Below are 23062 nucleotides of genomic sequence, written 5' to 3' on the forward strand. Positions count from 1 at the left end.
TTGTTTGGTGTCAGTGGAGGTCCCTCCTCCTGTTTGGAGCCTTCAGTTTAAGATGAGAACAAGGGGCCTTTTTTTGGGACAGCAGTCTGTGGTTTTCATGGCTGATGTGTTTTTCCTCAGTTCTTAGGTTTCCTTCTTATGCCTGTCAACTTGGTTTGGCTGGACTGCACATCACAGAAAGCAGATGCTAACCAGAATTAGCCATGTAGATGAGGGGATGTGACGTGAAGGATTTTGGTGGTAGGCGATTAATAGGGATTGGTCATGGTGCTAGACTGTGCGAGTCACTCATTCCCCATGTTGCTATGCCCATGACAGCCTCACTTGTAGCTTCCTCTGTGGCCTTGTATTTAAGTCCTTCCTGTCTTCGTTGGAAGGAACATGGCCTCTGGGAACTGGGGAAGGCTTTTAGGGACTCTGGGTCGGCACTGTTGCAGCTTGTGGGCTTGGCATTTCAGAGGTGCTTATGTGGATTCAGTGCCCAGATATTTTTATTTTTTCATTCAGATGTTGTATATTTTTCCCTTTGAAATTTCAGATACTGAGCACACAACCTATGTTGATGAATAGTTGACAGCATTTGTAAAGAAATGATAAATCTTATTTCCTCCTTCTCTGTTGTAGTGTATTGATAGATCATTTTGTGGTTTTTTAATTTTAATGTTTTTGGCCATGTGGCATGCGGGATCCTATTTCCCCAACCAGGAATCAAACCCCCTCTCTCTGCATTGGAAGTACAGAATCTTCACTACTGGATCACTAGGGAAGCCCCTTTGTGGTTTACTTTTCACAAGTGATCTTAACCATCTAGATGGCATAGTCATTTATGATTTTGCTGGTGTAGGGTTTGGAATTGACCTTCCTGCTCCCACCATGCACCACTGCTTCTGTCTTTGCCATGGTTGCCAGAAACTACCTTGTGTTAAGTCCATGTCTCATTGACCCCTTGGCAGCATTTAACAATGACCACCTTCTTAAAATGCCCTCTTCAGCCTCACTCTTGCCCTCTTGGTTTTCTCCTTTGTCTCAATTTATCTATGCTTTTTTCCCGTTGATAGCATGAAGTGTGAGAACTTTCTAATGTTTCTTATACATGTGGGGCTCCCATTTTTTTTTCATTCTTAAAAAGCAGTTCATTGCTTGTTCACTCATTTATCTGTGAGCCTCACCTGGAGGAATGGGCATCCTGTATTTCTTGGTTTTCCATCCCTGAGGTAGCCAAGATAGTCCATTTGTTTTGTATCATTTTGGGAATGTTTTATGTATATATAAGCACATATAGCTATTCTTATATATCTAATATATACAGTATACCTTAACCTCGCTTTAGGGAGACTGGTCTGAGAAATAAAATATCCTTCCAACTAGACCCCACTAAAAATATCTTTTACTCAATTTTTAAACCATAAACATACATGCTGTGATTTTTTTTTCCTTTCTGAAGGGATGAATTTAATAGTCTTCTAGGGGCAGATTCTCAAAACTCACTGTATATATGTAGGATCAGTTCTTAGAAATGGAATAATTGGGTGAGATGGCTACACATTTTTAGTTTTTGGTAGAGATTTTCAAATTAGAGACTGTGCCCATTTACACACTTACTAACAATGTATGAGAGTGTGTCTTTTCTCATATCCATGCAAATGCAGTGTGCTAAGAAACTTAGGAATCTTGGTCCGTATGATAAGTGAAAAGTGAAATCTTGGTGTAGTTCTTAGCATTTCTCTTGTATGGTTGAGAGGAGGTCCTGGGCCCCCAACGCACTTGGAGGAGGTTAGGAACTCCACTTCTTTTTGGTCTGGAGCACCCCAGGCCTGCTGGCACTGATTTCTTGTTTCTACCTTCTTGACAGCAAAGTTGAATTAGTTTATGGGTAGAGAGTGAAAGTGAAAGTGTTAGTCACTTAGTCATTTCTGACTCTTTGCAACCCCATGGACTGTAGCCCACTCAGGCTCCTCTGTCCATGGGATTCTCCAGGCAAGAATACTGGAGTGGGTTGCCATTTCCATTGGGATCTTCCCAATTCAGGGATCAAACTCAGGTCTCCCTCATTGCAGGCAGATTCTTTATGGGTAGAGATTAGGGCTGGGAAAACCTGTTTTAAGGATGGTAAATGTCAACACAGTGTGTGTGTGTGTGTGTGTGTGCGTGTGCGTGTGCGTGTGCGTGTTGACCTCTCAAAGTTGCTCAAACAGCTAAATTCTCTTCCTCTGACTAAATGGAAGGAGGAGGGGAAAGGAGGGAGGAGGAAGAGCAGGAGGAGGGAGAGAGGGAAAGGAGGGAGGGAGGGAGAGGGTATATGTTTGTTTGCCTTTGTGTGTAACTGGAAAAACTAGTTTGATAAATTTTATTGGAATGCATGTGATTTATTCTTAGTTTGACATCTTGTTTTACCACATTCATTCCCCATTTGATTTCAAACCCTAGCTGGAGTTTGGTCATCTCCTGAGGGGTAGAAGGTCGATATGTGTGTTCTACTTCCCTGACTCTACCTAGAACCCACAGATACCCCAGTGGTCACTGTTATTACCACAAAGATGTCCTGTATTTCACAGCATCCAGCCTCCTTTTCCTACTTATTTCCTTCATCTACTTATAATTCGTTTTGAAATTTGCTATCCCTTATTTTTAAAACATTTTACTGAATGATACTGCAATTTACTTTTCTCAGCCTACATCTTTTGTAGCTGTCTCTTGTGGTATCCCCGGGTTCTCCCAATGTAAATGCTTCTTAATGATTCAAGTGATTGTAGTCACCTAATTTCTTCACTGAGAGACACTTCTACATGAAAGGCAAACATGTGTATTACAGGATGAGAATATTAAGGAGATACTGGATCACTGAAAGAAAGGTGGCTCCAGGACATAAGAAGAGGGTGCTTGGGATAGAGATTGAAGGATGTTTATGGAACAAAGATGTTGATTCAGTAAATAGCATGACTAATTGGGTTGCCACCTTAAGGTATTTCAGAATCCATGCTTAGAGGCAGTGAGAAATGTTAGAATGGTAGGATGGTACATATGAGGATTCCAGCATCCATGTGGTTAGACAGGTTGGTTACATGAAAGCAAATGAGCACATTTTACTTGTGGGGTCAGTGTTGCTTTTCCACCCCATCTCTGTGAGCATTTCATTAAAGGTTTACGGTGTTCAAAAGTTTCGTGGAAGTAGCTGGGGCCCCCACTGATTGATAGTCAGGGTGCCTCTGAATTAGCCTCTTAGATGTAGCTGAAAACACCCGATTGAACTCCTGGTGTCAGAAAGTACTTTGTAAAGCTGGAAAGGAGTGTGGTATTTGATTCCTAGGCCCGTTTGGTCTTAGTAGATGGTGTGGTGTGAACAGGAAAGGCTCCTTACAGCAGCACCATTTCACCCCTAAGTGCATCAGTATCCCCAGACTTCAGCGGGGCAGGCTGTGTCATGCCCCCATCACCTATCCCAACAGGAGGTGCTACTGACCGAGTTCTTCTCTGGCCCCCTTACTCTTCTGGACTCTTCACTAGTCTGCATCCTTTCAGTCCTCCCAGCAGTCTTGCTTGCAGGGTAGATTGCCTGTAACATTTTGTCCTTGACTCATCCATTGGGAAATAGTAAGTAACCTCTAAGGGTTAGCTACCATGCCAGCATGCCCTGAGGATGACAGACATGGTCATTTTTTCCTGATATGAAAACATACCAGATGCTTATAAGCAAAAGTTACGTAAGAAATAAGATGGTGCTCTGTATAATTTAATAGTTCGCTGGCCAGAATCTGCAACTAAACTAGATAATGGGGAGGGAGATATAAGTATAGGATATTCACATCCTCAGCTGAGATCTTCAATCTGCAGAATTAACAGAAATAATATAGGCATTGCAGTGAGGTTAATTCTTAAAAGGAAATGGTACATCGTTAAAGGATGGATGGATGGATGTTTAAGATAGGAAGAACCCCAGAGCTTGCTGAGTGAGAGTACTTGTTCTGGACTCTGTTCATATTCTGACTCTGCCATTTACTAGGTGTGTGGTCTTGGTATGTCACTTCCCTTCCCTAATCCTCAGTTTCCTGTTCTCCAAAATGAAGCTCATGGGGCCTACTTTGCAGGGTTGTTGTGAAGATGAAAACAGATCCAGTATATTAGGTGCTCACAATGACACTTAGCAAAATCATGAATATGTATTATGTAACATTCTTCGATGTCTGTGGTGATCATTAAAATTTTTTTAGTTTATCTTAATAAGCAGCAACTGTGCGTTGCTCATTAAACTCAAGAGATTTCTATAGTTTGGCCTTCAGGCTTCTAAGCTGTTGAGATTAGATCCCTAAGTAAGCTTGGTAGTATGTGATTAAAGGCATCTTTGTAGATTTATTTCCATGAAGAAACTGATAAAGTTAAATTGCTCTGTTAGGATTTAATTGTGACTAACTTCACTGTAGGCAAAACCAGAAGTTATTTATTGCAAATTCCAGTGAATCTATAATTATTTAAAGCTAAAAAGTGAAAAAAAAAAAGTTTTTTACCCTCTCTGATTTCATAGGTGAGTCCAGCCTTTACACTGCTGAGTGACAGTTGTTTGGTAAGTGCATTTAAAGTTCAGCTCCAGTCATTATAGGAGAACTCAGGTTAACTGTTCTGTGAGTTAGAATTGACAGTTTTTCCGGTCATTTGCCAGACACCTTTTGAGTGTTTACTGCTTGATAGGCACTTTTCTAGGCTCTGGGGATATAACTGTTATCAGAATAGAAAAAATTTCCTGTCATCATGGGCCTTATGTTAGAATGAGAGTGAGATGGGAAACAGGACAAGACTGTATAGACAGAGTATGACACAGAATGGTTGGATGTGAAAGACAAAATCACTGAGTTCTGTCTACTTCTCTAGCTCCTTTCTTCATTTAACAACTTTTCTCAGTTTTACCATAGCCCTCTTTTTTTCTTTACTCTGTACTAAGTCCCTGAGAGTCTCCTGCAAACTCATGAAAGATAGAGTCATATTAACCAAGCACAGAAAGATGGTTGTAAAGATGCATCTGCATGCTGTGCCTATAGATAGTCTGCATGAGCAATCCAATTAGAAAGCTGTTATTAGGTGGTCATATTACAAAAAGATGGCTTCATGCTTCATCTTTGGTGCAGCAGTGGCTGTGCCATTGGTACTAGGCAGGTCTGCCTTTCCTTTGGGCCTCGCTTGAAGAATAGGTTGGTTAGAGTTATAGCTGCTATAACAAATGCCCTGCATGTTAATGACTTCCCACAATAGGTCTGTTTCTCACTCATCTCACAGGTTGGCAGACAGCTTTCCTCCACATAGTGATTCAGGCGCCAGGGCTCCTTGTGTCCTGTGGCCTTGCTATCCCTTTCTCAGTGGGCCAATGGGGGAAGCACAGAGGAGAACCATGGGGTGCTAGCCCTTCTGGGCAGTGGTGCAGGTCACTTGCACTCCCCCTGCATTGGCTTGAACTCAGTCATGTGTCTGTGGCTAACTGCAAGAAGGGCTGGAAAATGTCATTCCTGGCTGGGCAGCCACTCAGTGAGACCCGTGCACCAGGCAGGTAGGGTGTGAATGATCAAAGGACAGCCAGCATAATCCCACATAGAAGCACAGCTATCATTTGCTTCTCTGACTCTTTTCTCTGCCCCATGATGGATCAGTTCCTATGATCTTTCTTTAGGCAGTTTAATGTTCATGTAGGCTATAGTCTGGTCTTACAGCCTGTGAGCCAGTCTTTCCCTTTAGGGTGGTTGAGTCCTCTCACACCTTTGTTCATGAGATCATGCTTTGATCTGTGGTTATTCTATGGCATTCTTATTTCCAAAAGATTGTTAACAGGGGAGGTGTCCTCACATAGACACTGTGGGCTTGCTAGGAGTTTTTGCTCCCCCAGATGGTTTGTTGTTTGCTAAGCACCAAAAGGACTCTGTTCTACGATCATCATTGCACCCTCAGGTGAAATGGCTGGACTCTAAGGCAGCATTTATAGGAGGCCTCCAGGGTAGAATTATATGCTAAACAGAAATGTTCTATAGTTGAAAAAATACACACTCCCTTCTTAAGTTCTCCCCAACATGCCTTCTTGCAATTCATATTTTTCAACTATGTTTGATTTTAAGATACTTTAGGGGTAGATGTTGCCTTTTGGGATTTTATTAATAGTATTACTTTTTTAAATGAGTCTTTTGAAGTCTCTTTCATTATAAACAGCCTGTTTTCCCCAGAGATAGCAACTTGCAGTGTGAGATATTTGGATTTCACTTGAAACAAAACCAAGGGTTTGAATGTTTTAAATATAAGCAAATCTAATTCTCCTGTGTCTAGAGAAACTGTATAATGAACCATATGTATGTGGCTTAAGCACACAGATGTGGAAGATTCTCTCTCTCTCTCTTTATATTTTCTTGAGAACACTGCCAGAGCTCAAAATTGGCACCAAGTACCAAAGATCTCCACACAGCCAACCAAACCACTAGAGATGGGGTGAAACTGGGGGTGCTCCTTGGGCACACGTGGAGGTGGAGCTCCTCCTGGTTCTGGCTTCTCTTCAGAGGCCCAAGGCTCACTGCTCCCCCATCTCCATTTCTCAGTGCCTCTAGTCTTTGCAAGTAGATATTCTCTCTTAGGTGACTGACTTTTCAGATCTTTGATTATTATGGTTGCCTTTTGGGTTCATTGAGGTTGGCTCAGATGGTAAAGAATCTGCCTACAGTGCAGGAGAACCCAGGTTTGCCATCTCACCACAGGGACCAGATACAGGGAACCATCTCCTCCAAATGAACCCAAAGTGAAAATGAAGTGTTAGTCGCTCAGTCGTGTCTGACTCTTTGTAATCCGATGGACTGTAGCGCAGCAGGCTCCTCTGTCCATGGGATTCTTCAGGAAAGCATACTGGAGTGGGTAGCTATTCCCTTTTCCAGGGGATCTTCCCGACCCAGGGATTGAACCCAGGTCTCCCACATTGCAGGCATTCTTTGCCGCCTGAGCCACCAGGGAATAGATCAGCTTTGTTTTGGAATATTTTGGCTTCAGGTATGTGGAATGTGATCTGCCCCTTCCATATGCCTTTACCTGTCTCTGAAATCACTCACTAAATGGATGAGGAACTTGAGACCTCTCCATAGAGATCAGACCATGAGACTGACAGGGATGTCTGTTGATAGATCTCAAGCTTTAAAAGATGAAATGGACTTACAGGCTTTCTTTCATTAAGCGCAGCTTAGAGAAGTGTTTCTGCATCTCTTTCAATATAAGATATAACCCTGAAGTTGTTAGAGCCTGTCAATAAGTGGCCCTCCACCTGGCTTTGTAGTGTCTGTGCTGTGCCTGCTAGGGGTTGTGTGTGGAATGAAGGCTTAGATGATACAACTCTTGCCCTCCAGATTGAAACCTGAATGAAGATATTTAACAACACTTTAAATGTTCAAAAACTGTATGATACTTGGGATTCACATTGTAAGATGTTCAAATCACTTGGTTTGTCAAATCAGTTAAAAACATGCAGTGAAAAGCAAAGGGAAAGAGACTGGGGTCAATGAATGTGTTTTGTGTGAGCCGGTAGAAGGGCCACACCATGTACAGGTTGCCCAGTGTTCACATGTCCTCCCTTGTTGTTGGAAGGCACTTTTGGTTTTAAGGAGTGGGAGCTCTTCCTGTCAGCTTAAGTTTTCTTGAGAAGGAGAAAGGGGTTGGGGTTCTCATGGGAATCCAAAAAATGAGAGACAAGGAGTGGCCCAGTGGTCCCCAGGAATGGGAGCTCTTGGTTATTCATATTTATTACTCTATTAACGGGCTTTGCCCTAGTTGAGTTGACTTTAGTGTCCATTTACCTTTTGGCTCCCAACAACCCCCAGACTCTTTCTAGTACTTCTGTACCTTGCAGGTTCTGCTTGTGCTTGGTTCTGGCTCTCCCATGACTTTAAGTCCCAGCTGGCCCCAGCTTGACACCGCAACTCTGCTGTACATCTGCTCAGGGTCTGCTTTCTCTGCTGGTTTATCTTTCCACTTTTATCTATATCCCCAAGAATGAGCATCTGGCCCAGCTTGTTCTCTCTAGAGAAGAGCTTTCTACACCAGAGCATCCTGTGTGCCCACCCACCCTTACTCAGACTGAGGCGGAGGAGATCAGGCATGAGGTGGGCCATGTGGTGCACATGTGGTACCAGACCCATCTTTGTAGCAGAGCTGGGGGGCTAAGGAGCAGGAAGCACCTCTGCAGTGCCTGTGGGCCTGGCAGGTACATCAGAGAGCCCTTCAGGGCCATGGAGCTTGAGAATAGGTAGGATTTGTGCACACTGGGATCAGAGAAAGAGTGTTTTGGGGAGAAGGCACAAATCTGACCCATGAGGAGAGAGCATATGGGCTATCAGAAGCCTGCTATGTGACCAAGGAGGAGGCTGGATTATAAGGGTTGTAAAAGCAAGGTGGAGGAGGTGAATTTGTTTTATTGAGTAACAGGTCATACTGTACGCTTTTAAGCAGAGAAAATCAATCACTTTCTCCTTTTTATTCCTGATTTCTACTGTCAGATTAGACTTCCCTGGTAGCTGAGCTGGTAAAGAATCCGCCTGCCATGCAGGAGACCCCGGTTCGATTCCTGGGTCAGGAAGATGCCCTGGAGAAGGGAGAGGCTACCCACTCCAGTATTCTTGGGCTTCCTTGGTGGCTCAGACAGTAAAGAATCCACCTGCAATGTGGGAAACCTGGGTTCAATCCCTGGGTTGGGAAGATCCTTGGAGGAGGGGCATGGCAATCTACTCCAGTATTCTCGCCTGGAGAATCCCCATGGACAGAGGAGCCTGATGGGCTACAGTGCATGGGATCACAAAGAGTCGGACACGACTGAGCAACTAAGAACAAGAGACTACTGATGCCACTCAGGAGTCAGGTAATATGAGAGAGGAAATAGAGTGAACAGATGGTCATGGGATTGGGAAAAGAACAAGCGTGGGCTGATGCTAACAACAATTGGGTATGGCAGCTTTGGTTCCAGGCATGAAGGGGAGTGTGTTCTAGGGGAGTAGAAGCTTCCATGTTAGTACCAAGGAATGTAGCAGCCAACACCTAGCATGGAAATTTTGGCAACAGATTAAAAAAACTGCATTTATCTGCTGACTCCAGGAGTTCTGTGAAGTCTATGGGCATGTCCCTTAAACTCTCTGAGCCTCAGTTTTCATCTGGGAAAATGATACTACTAACTCCTGTGGCTACTTCTCAAAAGTTTGAGGTACTCAGGTGAGATAGAGGGTGAAATACTTTGTGAGTTTCAAAACACTCTTTGAATTTAAGGCATTAACTAATGGATAATGACTTCCAGGGCATTTAAAAATGGTTTGATTTACATTTAGTGGAAACTCATCTAGTATGAAAACTTCAAAGATGGCATCTCAAGGTTATATTACAACTCAAGCTTTTATAGACTTGTTTCTTCTCTGAATGGCATTAGAGGAAGGTCAGGTGTTCCTGGGAAGAATTACTTCCAAAAATGGGGTGTGTGTGTGTTGGGGAATTTGGGGCAGGGGACAGAGATGATCTACTGTTTTTTTCTGGCGCTAGTGACTAGAATACCTTCCTAATGATTAGTTCCTTGATACTGCGTTCAAGAAGCAGGCAGCTTGATAGCTCATTAGTAGTAATACTTCTCCTTTCCTAGTCTCCTTTTGTCTTAAAGGCTTACCCTCCTTGTTCCATGAAGGTGGCGTTTGCAAGAAGCACCTTAACCTCAGAGTAGATGGGAGGGATGGAACAAAGCTCTGGGCTGCTCTTTCCAGAATCACCATTTTTGCTTCTTTTCCGGTTCCCTTGCAGAGCTTGTTCTCCTGCACTACTACACTGGTTCTGTATCCTTAAATTCTCAAATTTGGCTTGCATGCCCTCTAGTGGCAGGTCAGATGCACCCCTTGTTACCCTGTTTGTTGCGGTACCATGACAGCCCATCTCTGCACTCCACTCTCTTACTAAGTAGAACCCTCAGTTCACAAATGTGGAATGAGAGGTTTGGTGATTCTGACTTGCCACTCAAGTGGGACCTGGGGACATGGGACTTGATTCTGAGCATTTGATTCCCAGATTTATACACTGGGAATGCCTCAGAAAAAAAGATGATGTAGTTATAACTGTTCTAGATTTTTTAAAAAATGACTTAAAAAGAATCTAGATTATTTTATGATCTGCTTAGCTAATTTGAAAGGGTCAAAATGTGGCGAATATTTGAAGAAAAGAATGATTGTACTTCCCCTCCTTCGTCACATTGGTAAATCTTTTGTCACTTACCCGAGTGTTCAATATTTCATGCTTAGTCCTGTTAGCAATTTTGGGGAACACACACAAAAAAGTATAAAGCATCATGTCTGCCCTTCAGAAGTTTATGTTCACATTAAACTCTAGTCATGAGGTGTTCACATTTATTCCCTTGAGAAAAAAATAAGTATAATCCTCGGTAACTTTTATTGGGATTTAATATTTCTACTTCATTTCACAAAAGACAGATTCTGTGAGCATTTGCTTATTGATTTCTTTTTAAAGTCCTTTTCAGTGGAGAGAGAATTGCAGGATAACAGCACTAGTTACCCAGACGAACCCTGGAGGATAACGGAAGAGCAGCGCGAGTACTATGTCAACCAGTTCCGGTCCCTTCAGCCTGATCCGAGTTCCTTCATTTCAGGTAATGAAGTGTGGTGGGTGAGAACACAGGTCCCAGCTTGCTGTCTCACATAAATAACAGTGCCCATCTTGAGAAATAGTCCATTCAAAATGAGTACAAAAACCTTCTATGATTTCAGTTTGTTTTTCTCTGAGGTTGAATTTCTTTTTTTTTTTTAATTTATTTTATTATTTAACTATACAATATTGTATTGGTTTTGCCATATATCAAAATGAATCCGCCACAGGTATACATGTGTTCCCCATCCTGAACCCTCCTCCCTCCTCCCTCCCCATACCATCCCTCTGAATTTCTTACCAATTATAATCCATGTAGAAAAATACTTGGCCAGTGGTATTTGGAAGTTTGTGTTTCCATTTCAAAGGAGTTAAATGGGAATATGAAGCATCCTGGTCCAGATTCTGTGCCTTATTAGCTGGAGCAGTTCTGGAAATGAGTGTTACACCAAGGTGACACCTTTAATTGCTTACTCATTATGTTGGTATTAGAGCAAGGACATAGTGTAGCCTCCCAGTGAGTTGCTGTCACAGTTCTCCTTATGTTATATACACCTTAGAGTTCAAGTTCATGCTCATTTTCTTTGACTCCAGTCTTTCTCTGGTTTTTCTGAGAGAAAAAAATTGGAGGAAAATTGGCCAGCATTTTTATGTCCATATATTAGTTCTGTAGTATCTTCAGAAATATATATTCCTGTTGAGTTCTGATGCAAAATTCAAGCTGAGAGGAATTGATTTCGTTCCTACATGCCTATATTTCACCTGGCTGAAGGCTAGACAAGCTGAAATAGTAGAGTCTGGAAGAAAAATTCATAAAACTTTCTTTTTATACTTCAATTGTGAAGAATGACAATATGTCATTGATAGTTGTTACCTGACACATCGCAGTGTGGACTAAAATTAATTTTCTCTCCTGACATGGTGTGTAGTTGGAATATACCTGTATAAACACAGATATCATTGTCTGATTGGTAGTAATGGCTTTATTTGAAGGCAGAATGTTGTAGATACAACAAATTAATGTTGACAAAATGATTTAAAAAAAAACCCAGAAACCCAGATTTCATGTATTGACCACATGTTCATTTTATACACTGCTTAAATGAGTTTCTTCACAATATATATAGAGATATTTAGCCAAATGAAAATAGGTACTTGGTAGGAATGTTTTTATTTTCTTTTAAACCTTTATCTCTCACTGAGTTTCAAATGCAAACACAACTCTGCTGCTGCTGCTGCTAAGTTGCTTCAGTTGTGCCCGACTGCGCGACCCCCTAGACGGCAGCCCACCAGGCTCCTCCGTCCCTGGGATTCTCCAAGCAAGAACACTGGAGTGGGTTGCCATTTCCTTCTCCAATGCATGGCAGTGAAAAGTGAAAGTGAAGTCGCTTAGTCATGTCCGACTCTTTGCGACCCCATGGACTGCAGCCTACCAGGCTGCTCCATCCATGGGATTTTCCAGGCAAGAGTACTGGAGTGGGGTGCCATTGCCTTCTCCAAAACACAACTCTAGTGGCTAGTATAACAAACCTCTATATACTTATCACTCAGCTCTCACAATTTGGTTTTATCTATAGCCTCTCTGAGCCTTGATGGTTTTGAAGCAATTTCCAGACCATTTCATTTGAAAATATTTCAGGATGTATCTGTAAAGATAAGACCGCTATTAAAAACATAACCACAACTCATTGGCACATTAAAAAAAAACAACACAAAATAACCCACAAATTGCTTAATATCGAGTCTTGCTCAGATTTCCCTGATTATCTCGCAGCTGCGTTTTCAAAATTTTAGTTTGATCAAGGGCAGGAGAGGTTCATACATTGCAATCAATTGATGGCCCCTTTTATAAAACATTTTAAGTCTACATACTGTAAGATTCACCCATTTAAAGTGTACTATTAAATGTTTTTAGTATAGTCACAATCTAGATGTAGAACTCTGGGAGATAGTGGAGGACAGAGGACCCTGACATGCTGCAGTCCATGGGGTAGTAAAGAATCAGATATGACTTAACAACTGAAGAACAACAGATTTAGAACACTTCCCCCCAAACCACCTACTTACTAGTATTTATTTCCCATTCCTGCTTTCCCTACCACCCCTCCCTTAGCCTTAGGTTACCATTTTAAACTACTTTCTCGGTCTATACAGTTACCAGTTCTGGGTTGTGTAATATGTATTTTTTGGTGTGTGACCTCTTTTACGTAGCATAATGTTTTTAAGGTTCATCCATGTTGTGGTATATACCAGAACTTTACTCCTTTTTATGACATTATCATTCCATTGTATGGATAGACCACATTTTATTTATCTTTTCATCATTTGATCGACATTTGGGTTGTTTTCTCTATTTGGCTATTAGGAATCATGCTGCTCTGAACATTTGTGTACATGTTTTTGTGTAGATGTATGTTTTTGTCTCTCTTGGATATATACCTAAGAGTGGAATATCTGGCTTATATGATAACTCTACATTTAACCTTTTGAGAACCAGTCAGACTATTTTCCAAAGTGACTGCACCACTTTACATTGCCACCAGCAGTGTCTAAGGGTTCTAATTACTCCACATCCTTGCCAACACTTGTTACTATCTTTTGGTTGAATCCACCTTAGTGAATGGAAGTGATATCTCTTTGTAGATGAAGAATGACATTGACCATCTTTTTATGCTCTTATTGCCATTTGTATATCTTCTTTGGAGAAATGCCTATTTAAACCTTTTTCTGTATTTAAAATTTTTCTTAGTTTTTGGCCATACCTTGCAGCATATGGTGTCTTCATTCCCCAGCCAGGGGACAAATCCGTGTTCCCCACTGTGGAAGCATAGACTCTTAACCACTGGACCACCAGGGAAGTCCCTCCTTTGCCATTAAAAAAAAATTGTTGAGTGGTAAGAGTTCTCTATGTATTCTAGATACAAATTCTCTAGACATATGATTTGAAAATATTTTTTCCCTAGTCTGTGGCTTGTCCTTTTATTTTTTGATGGTGTCTTGCAAAGCAAAAAAGTTTAATTTTGATGTCCAGATTATTTTTTCTTTTGTTGCTTGCACAACAATCATATCTAAAAAAATCAGTGCTTAACTCAAGGTCATGAAAATGTAAGAGTTTCTTTGCCTCTAAGCAGGAATATTGGGCGGGTCATGGTGGAGAGATTTGATAGAATGTGGTCCACTGGAGAAGGGAATGGCAAACCACTTCAGTATTCTTGCCTTGAGAACCCCATGAACAGTATGAAAAGGCAAAATGATAGGATACTGAAAGAGAAACTCCCCAGGTCAGTAGGTGCCCAATATGCTACTGGAGATCAGTGGAGAAATAACTCCAGAAAGAATGAAGGGATGGAGCCAAAGCAAAAAGAATACCCAGCTGTGGATGTGACTGGTGATAGAAGCAAGGTCCGATGCTGTAAAGAACAATATTGCATAGGAACCTGGAATGTCAGGTCCATGAATCAAGTGGAAGTGGTCAAACAAGAGATGGCAAGAGTGAATGTCGACATTCTAGGAATCAGCGAACTGAAATGGACTGGAATGGGTGAATTTAATTCAGATGACCATTATATTTACTACTGTGGGCAGGAATCCCTCAGAAGAAATGGAGTGGCCATCATGGTCAACAAAAGAGTCCAAAATGCAGTACTTGGATGCAATCTCAAAAATGACTGAATGATCTCTGTTCATTTCCAAGGCAAACCATTCAGTATCACAGTAATCCAAGTCTATGCCCCAACCAGTAATGCTGAAGAAGCTGAAGTTGAACGATTCTATAAAGACCTACAAGACCTTTTAGAACTAACACCCAAAAAAGATGTTCTTTTCATTATAGGGGACTGGAATGCAAAAGTAGGAAGTCAAGAAACACCTGGAGTAACAGGCAAATTTGGCCTTGGAATACGGAATGAGGCAGGGCAAAGACTAATAGAGTTTTGCCAAGAAAATGCACTGGTCATAGCAAACACCCTCCTCCAACAACACAAGAGAAGACTCTACATGGACTGATTCACCAGATGGTCAACACCGAAATCAGATTGATTATATTCTTTGCAGCCAAAGATGGAGAAGCTCTATACAGTCAGCAAAAACAAGACCAGGAGCTGACTGTGGCTCAGACCATGAACTCCTTATTGCCAAATTCAGACTGAAATTGAAGAAAGTAGGGAAAACCACTAGACCATTCAGGTATGACCTAAATCAAATCCCTTATGATTATACAGTGGAAGTGAGAAATAGATTTAAGGGCCTAGATCTGATAGAGTGCCTGATGAACTATGGAATGAGGTTCATGACATTGTACAGGAGACAGGGATCAAGACCATCCCCATGGAAAAGAAATGCAAAAAAGCAAAATGGCTGTCTGGGGAGGCCTTACAAATAGCTGTGAAAAGAAGAGAAGCGAAAAGCAAAGGAGGAAAGGAAAGATAAACATCTGAATGCAGAGTTCCAAAGAATAGCAAGAAGAGATAAGAAAGCCTTCCTCAGTGATCAATGCAAAGAAATAGAGGAAAACAACAGAATGGGAAAGACTAGGGATCTCTTCAAGAAAATCAGAAATACCAGAGGAACATTTCATGCAAGGATGGACTCGATAAAGGACACAAATGGTATGGACCTAACAGAAGCAGAAGATATTAAGAAGAGATTGCAAGAATACACAGAAGAACTGTACAAAAAAGATCTTCACGACCCAGATAATCACGATGGTGTGATCACTGACCTAGAGCCAGACATCCTGGAATGTGAAGTCAAGTGGGCCTTAGAAAGCATCACTACAAACAAAGCTAGTGGAGGTGATGGAATTCCAGTTTAGCCATTCCAAATCCTGAAAGATGATGCTGTGAAAGTGCTGCACTCAATATGCCAGCAAATTTGGAAAACTCAGCAGTGGCCACAGGACTGGAAAAGGTCAGTTTTCATTCCAATCCCAAAGAAAGGCAATGACAAAGAATGCTCAAACTACTGCACAATTGCACTCATCTCACACGCTAGTAAAGTAATGCTCAAAATTCTCCAAGCCAGGCTTCAGCAATATGTGAACTGTGAACTTCCTGATGTTCAAGCTGGTTTTAGAAAAGGCAGAGGAACCAGAAATCAAATTGGCAACATCCGCTGGATCATGGAAAAAGCAAGAGAGTTCCAGGAAAGCATCTATTTCTGTTTTATTGACTATGCCAAAGCCTTTGACTGTGTGGATCACAAGAAACTGTGGAAAATTCTGAAAGAGATGGGAATACCAGAACACCTGATCTGCTTCTTGAGAAATTTGTATGCAGGTCAGGAAGCAACAGTTAGAACTGGACATGAAACAACAGACTGGCTCCAAATAGGAAAAGGAGTTCGTCAAGGCTGTATATTGTCACCCTATTTATTTAACTTATATGCAGAGTACATCATGAGAAACGCTGGGCTGGAAGAAGCACAAGCTGGAATCAAGATTGCCAGGAGAAATATCAATAACCTCAGATACGCAGATGACACCACCCTTATGGCAGAAAGTGAAGAGGAACTCAAAAGCCTCTTGATGAAAGTGAAAGTGGAGAGTGAAAAAGTTGGCTTAAAGCTCAACATTCAGAAAATGAAGATCATGGCATCCGGTCCTACCACTTCATGGGAAATAGATGGGGAAACAGTGGAAATGGTGTCAGACTTTATTTTTCTGGGCTCCAAAATCACTGCAGATGGTGACTGCAGCCATGAAATTAAAAGACGCTTACTCCTTGGAAGGAAAGTTATGACCAACCTAGATGGCATATTCAAAAGCAGAGACATTACTTTGCCAACAAAGGTTCATCTAGTCAAGGCTATGGTTTTTCCTGTGGTCATGTATGGATGTGAGAGTTGGACTGTGAAGAAGGCTGAGCGCCAAAGAATTGATGCTTTTGAACTGTGGTGTTGGAGAAGACTCTTGAGAGTCCCTTGGACTGCAAGGAGATCCAACCAGTCCATTCTGAAGGAGATCAGCCCTGGGATTTCTTTGGAAGGAATGATGCTAAAGCTGAAACTCCAGTCCTTTGGCCACCTCATGCGAAGAGCTGACTCATTGGAAAAGACTCTGATGCTGGGAGGGATTGGGGGCAGGAGGAGAAGGGGACTACAGAGGATGAGATGGCTGGATGGCATCACTGACTTGATGGACGTGGATCTGAGTGATCTCCGGGAGTTGGTGATGCACAGGGAGGCCTGACGTGCTGTGATTCATGGGGTCGCAAAGAGTCGGACACGACTGAGCAACTGATCTGATCTGATCTGATATATTACAGTTTTATTATTATTATTTTTGGCTTGTGGGACCTTAGTTTTCAAAACAGACATTGAACCTGAGCCTCCAGCAGTGAAAGCACAGAATCTTAACCAGTGGACTGCCAGACAATTCCTCATATCATAGTTTTCTTCCTTCCTTCTTCTCTCCCTCCTTCCCTTTCTCTCTCCCTTTTTCTCTTTCTTTCATGTGATATCTTAATTCTGGGAAATGAAATGAAATGTTAGTTGCTCAGTCGTGTCCGACTCTTTGTGACCCCATGAACTGTAGCCCGCCAGGCTCCTCTGTTCATGGAATTTTCCAGGCAAGAACACTGCAGTGGGTTGCTGTTCCCTCCTCCAAGGGATCTTCCCAACCCAGGGATCCAACCTGGGTCTCCTGCGTCTCCTGGATTGGCAAGTGGGTTCTTTACTGTTGAACCACCTGTGAAGCTTATAATGGGTTACTGGCCTTTATTTTTTTTTTAAATCTCTCTGTATATTGGATGTGTTAAAATTTGGTCACTGATGGATCAATGCTGTGTGTCACTTCAGTTCAGTCGCTCAGTCATGTCCAACTCTTTGCGACCCCATGGACTGCAGCGTGCCAGGCTTCCCCGTCCATAACCAACTCCTGGAGCTTACTCAGACTCGTGTCCATTGAGTCAGTAATGCTGTCCACCCATCTCTGTTGTCCCCTTCTCCTCCCACCTTCAATCTTTCCCAGCATCAGGGTCTTTCAAATGAGTCAGCTCTTCGCATCAGGTGCCCAAAGTATTGGAGTTCCAGCTTCAGCATCAGTCCTTCCAATGAATATTCAGGACTGATTTCCCTTAGGATGGACTGGTTGGATCTCCTTGCTGTCCAAGGGACTCTCAAGAGTCTTCTCCAACACCACAGTTCAAAAGCATCAATTCTTCTGTGCTCAGCTTTCTTTATAGTCCAATTCTCACATCCATACATCACTAGTGGAAAAACCGTAGCTTTGACTAGACGGACCTTTGTTGGCAAAGTAATGTCTCTGCTTTTTAATATGCTGTCTTGGTTGGTCATAGCTTTTCTTCCAAGGAGCAAGCGTCTTTTAATTTTATGGCTGCAGTCACCATCTGCAGTGATTTTGGAGCCCAAGAAAATAAAATCTGCCACTGTTTCCATTGTTTCCCCATCTTTTTGCCATGAAATGATGGGACTGGATGCCATGATCTTAGTTTTTTGAATGTTGAGTGTTAAGCTAACTTTTAAATTCTCCTCTCTCACTTTCATCAGGAGGCTCTTTGGTTCTTCTTTGCTTTCTGCCATAAGGGTGGTGTCATCTGCATATCTAAGGTTATTGATATTTCTCCTGGCAATCTTGATTACAGCTTGCGCTTCATCCAGCCTTGGATTTCGCATGATGTACTCTGCATATAAGTTACATAAGCAGGATGACAGTATACAGCCTTAACGTACTCCTTTCCTGATTTGGAACCAGTCTGTTGTTCCATGTCCAGTTCTGTTGCTTCTTGACCTGCATACGGATTTCTCAGAGGCAGATTAGGTGGTCTGGTATTCCCATCTCTTGAAGAATTTTCCACAGTTTGTTGTGATCCACACAGTCAGAAGCTTTGGTATAGTCAATAAAGCAGAAGTAGATGTTTTTCTGGAACTCTCTTGCTTCTTCAATGTTCCAGCAGATGTTGGCAATTTGATCTCTGGTTCCTCTGCCTTTTCTAAATCCAGCTTGAACATCTGGAAGTTCACAGTTCATGTACTGTTGAAGCCTGGAGGATTTTGAGCATTACTTTGCTGGCATGTGAGTGCAATTATGTGGTAGTTTGAACATTCTTTGGCATTCCCTTTCTTTGGGATTGGAATGAAAACTGACCTTTTCCAGTCCTGTGGCCACTGCTGAGTTTTCCAAATTTGCTGGCATATTGAGTGTAGCACTTTCACAGCATCATCTTTTAGGATTTGAAATAGCTCAACTGGAATTCCATTGCTTCCACTTGCTTTGTTCGTAGTGATGCTTCTTAAGGCCCACTTGCCTTCTCACTCCAGGATGTCTCACTCTAGGTGAGTGAGCACACCTCGTGGTTATCTGGGTCATGAAGATCTTTTTTGTATAGTTCTTCTGTGTATTCTTGCCACCTGTTCTTAATATCTTCTCCTTCTGTTTGGTCCTTACTGTTTCCGTCCTTTATTGTGCCCATCTTTGCATGAAATGTTCCCTTGGTTTCTCTAATTTTCTTGAAGAGATCTCTAGTCTTTTCTGTTCTATTGTTTTCCTTTCTTTTTTTGCATTGATCACTGAGAAAGGCTTTCTTATCTCTCCTTTCTATTCTTTGGAACTTTGCGTTCAAATGGGTATATCTTTCCTTTATCCTTTGCCTTTAGCTTCTCTTCTTTTCTCAGCTATTTGTAAGGCCTCCTCAGACAACCATTTTGCCTTTTTGCTTTTCTTTTTCTTGGGGATGGTCTTTATCACTGCCTCCTGCCTTCAATGTCATGAACCTCCATCCATAGTTCTTCAGGCACTGTATCAGATCTAATCCCTTGAATCTATTTGTCATTTCCACTGTATAATCATAAGGGATTTCATTTAGGTCATACCTGAATGGTCTAGTGGTTTTCCCTACTTTCTTCAATTTAAGTCTGAATTTGGTTATAAGGAGTTCATGATCTGAGCCACAGTCAGCTCCTGGTCTTGCTTTTGCTGACTGTGTAGAGTTTCTCCATCCTTGGCTGCAAAGAATATAATCAATCTGATTTTGCTGTTTACCATCTGGTGATGTCCATTTGTAGAGTCTTCTCTTTTGTTGTTGGAAGAGGGCACTTGCTATGACCAGTGTATTCTCTTGTCCCAGAGACAGGGAAGCCTGGTTGGGCTGCTGTCTATGGCGTCACACAGAGTTGGACATGACTGAAGCGACTTAGCAGCAGCAGCAGCCAGGTGTCTCTTGACTTCCTACTTTTGCATTCCAGTCCCCTATAATGAAAAGGACATCTTTATTAGGTGTTAGTTCTAAAAGGTCTTGTAGGTCTTCATAGGACCATTCAACTTCAGCTTCTTGAGCATTACTGGTTGGGGCATAGGCTTGGATTACTGTGATATTGAATTGTTTGCCTTGAAACGAACAGAGATTATTCTGTTGTTTTTGGGATTGCATCCAAGTACTGCATTTTGGACTTTTTTTCCAACTATAAGTGCTACTCCATTTCTTCTAAGGGAAATGCTGTGTGTAGCTGTAGTTTACTGGGCTGAGAGACCCTTTTATAAGAAAAAGTCTGGATTCATGGTTTTAATATTTGAATGCCAACAGCTTTAAGTCTCCCTTCTACCCATTCTCTCTCATGTCGGTCTCAAATAGATATGAAAATGACTGGAGAGAAGATGAAAAGGAGGCTGGTTTTGGGTTTCTTCATTGCTTGGGAGGAGGCTGGGGTGTGGGTTCCAGCTCCTGGTTTGAGCATCTGTCCACACCAAAGGAGGGAGCACTTGGGCTTTCTCAAGTGTCCTCTCTCTGAACTTGTTAGCTGTCAGCTTCCCTGTGGGTGAGACAACCACTACTCTCTCTACTGTGTGAAGGCCAAGCCAGGCCAGATCTCTAGCTGTGGGTTTGAGTGTATTGTGCTTTGAAGAAAGGTAATCAGTGAGGAAAAAGAAGAATGAAATGAGAGAATGCCTTTATATCTATAAAATAGCTGACAAGTATGCTTTCAACACAGTTTTTTTAAACTATTTATTTATGGCTGTGCTGGGTTTTTGTTGCTCTTCGTGGGCTTTCTCTAGTTCACAGTGAGCAGGGATTCTAATTGTGGTCGTTTCTCTTGTTGCAGAGCAGAAGCTTTAGGGTGTGTGGACTTCAGTAGTTGCAGCATGTGGGCTCAGTAGTTGTGGCTCATGGACTCTAGAGTGAGCATTTAGTAGTTGTGGCACAAGGGCTTAGTTCCTCTGCAGTATGTGGAATCCTCCCAGACCAGAGATTGAACCCATGATGCAGATTCTTGCCCACTGTACCATGAGGGAATTCCCTTAAGACATTTCTGACAAATGTTTGACAAGGTGGCTATATGGATGGCCAACAGTCCTATGTCACCAGTATTTCCAGGGTGCTCAGGGGGAGGAAGCTCATTCATTTATAGGGTACTTGTCTTTGATCCTTTATATATCAACAGAATATAAGTCTGCTTTAGTGTGCATTATAATCCTTTGTTTTAAGGCCAATTAGAAGACTTATAATCACTAAGGAAAGACATTTGACTTTATCAGTTAAGAATAGCATTTAGGGCTTTGACTTGACTAATTTTTGTGTTAGAATTGTGAAACTGTTTTGAGAGCAGAAAGCATAAAAATTTCAATCTCAATAAGGATTGAGGCTAAACATTTTAAGTGCAGTTGGAGCTTGCAGCTATGTAAGATGCAGAATGGAATCATTTCCTGATTTCCATTGATATTGGTGAATTTCCAATGAATAAAATAAGTAGTAATAGGTTCCTGGATACAATTCTTGAAGAGCCACCAAGAGATCTAAAATCTCACTGAAACACTTTCCCATGATGCCTGTCTTATCTGTAGAATGATGAGGGTAGTGGTGTTCATTTTCTTCTTTGTGCTTTGTTTCCTACCATGATTGTGTACTACTTTCACACACCCTTTCATTTAAAATGCTGGACACATTTTTACTTTGAAAATTTTGATATTTTTATCTTTTAAATTTTCAGTAAATTTTGCAGATTTTCAGAAAAATGAAAGAACGTGAACATAATATACTTTTCATGTGATAATAAGTATTATGTCACTACTTCTTTTGCCCTATTCTGATTTACATATTCTTTTAAAAGCTGTTTGTATGCTTTTAGCCACATGATTTGTAGTTGCTTTGATGAATAATTGTTATGTTTGTGGTTATTATATGGTAGGGATGGCTGAATGAAAAAAATGGTAATTCATCTCTACATAAATAAAAAAGCTGCTCTAGGTAAGTAATTAATGATTTATTTAAACAATGGCTCTTGACAGGTTCTGTTGCCAAAAACTTCTTCACCAAATCAAAACTTTCCATTCCAGAACTCTCCTATATATGGTAAGTACAATTAATGCTTTGTAGTTTCATACTGTTATCCATAGCTATCCCTTAGCTCCTACTTTTGCATTTTAAAGCAATAATGTTTTGAAGTTTTAAAAACAATGTGAGAATATGAATAGAACTTAAATTATTGTTGCTGTGAAGATTAAGTTATTATATGAAAAGTGCAATGAATAGTGTCTGGAATGTATTATTCACTATTTTGATCATTTAAAAAGTAATTTCCTGATTAGTATCCTCACCTAGATGCCTTTTAAATATAAGCAGTTGTGTGAGCATATGAGAATTTCCATCTTGTGTATTTTCGGATTTTTCTACTTCATGTGCTGCACATAACTAGAAAACCTTGAAAAGCTATTCTTTATAATATTTTATGAGGCCAGGTGAACAGAAGGTCCACAGATATTTTGGAATTAAGTTAAATTTGACTATTCTTGCTGCCTCTGAGTTTCATAAATTTGGCTTGTGTTTATCAGCTGGACCCTGGCTCAGACTTGCAGCTATGGTGCGCTCTGTACCTTGCTGCCGTGCCAGCTGCATCCCTGGCTCCAGAAGGGCTTCACAGCCTGGTCCAGATGGCTCTGTTTGCTTTTAGGAAAGCGTTTGGTGCCTCTATAAGCTCCTGGCTGTGTGTGGGCTGTTCTTCCTCGAGACTGAGTGGGAGGCCATGCTGCTATAAATATATAATTAAAGTATTGGAATATTTATGTAAAACTTTTAAAATGAGGATTTACAAAAAATTATAGTAGGATTTAAAATTGTTTGTCATGTTTTGTGCATTATATTGAAAAACTATTCCATTGACACTTGTAAATGCTACTGTATCTGGGATCCTGAGCTGGCTTTCGGTTCTTCAGCAATATATTCTAACATTAAAGACAAATGGCAAACCTTATTAGGCTTTAAATCTTGGGAAAAAAGAAGTTATCATTTTGTAAAGAATACAGTCTGTTTCGGCAGAATTTCCAGTCTTAACGTTATCGGCATGAGGGTTCCTATCTTTTTGTTGAGACATATCCACAGAAGCTTTGTGGGCTTCTCTCCACCCATTGTTTAAAAAAAAAATCCCTGGTTCCTTATCCTGGGGGGCTGGTATTTTCTGAATATTCCAAGGAGAGTTAGAT

General features: G+C 41.3%; 1 protein-coding gene across 29 annotated transcripts in view; it reads left to right on the forward strand.

Moving 5' to 3' along the window:
* Nucleotides 1-23062, forward strand: part of REPS2 (RALBP1 associated Eps domain containing 2) — a 246625-nt gene that overhangs the window by 99896 nt on the left and 123667 nt on the right. For 25 of the 29 annotated variants that reach the window (XR_015158496.1, XR_015158495.1, XR_015158497.1 and 22 more), the window contains exons 6-7: nucleotides 10498-10636; nucleotides 21872-21935. Coding sequence is in view for 24 of the 29 variants with exons in the window: in XM_086386766.1 (XP_086242892.1) it covers nucleotides 10498-10636; nucleotides 21872-21935 (203 nt within the window). In the remaining 5 variants the exon portion in view is untranslated. Of the gene's footprint in view, nucleotides 1-8623; nucleotides 8861-10497; nucleotides 10637-21871; nucleotides 21936-23062 lie in introns of those variants that run through there. The other 4 variants (XM_086386784.1, XM_086386785.1, XM_086386786.1 and 1 more) reach the window with 2 other exon arrangements.

This window comes from Bos grunniens, chromosome X, assembly GCF_055505025.1.
Source record: "Bos grunniens cultivar Pamir isolate PY7600 chromosome X, Bosgru_T2T1.0, whole genome shotgun sequence".
Taxonomy (NCBI): Eukaryota; Metazoa; Chordata; class Mammalia; order Artiodactyla; family Bovidae; genus Bos; species Bos grunniens.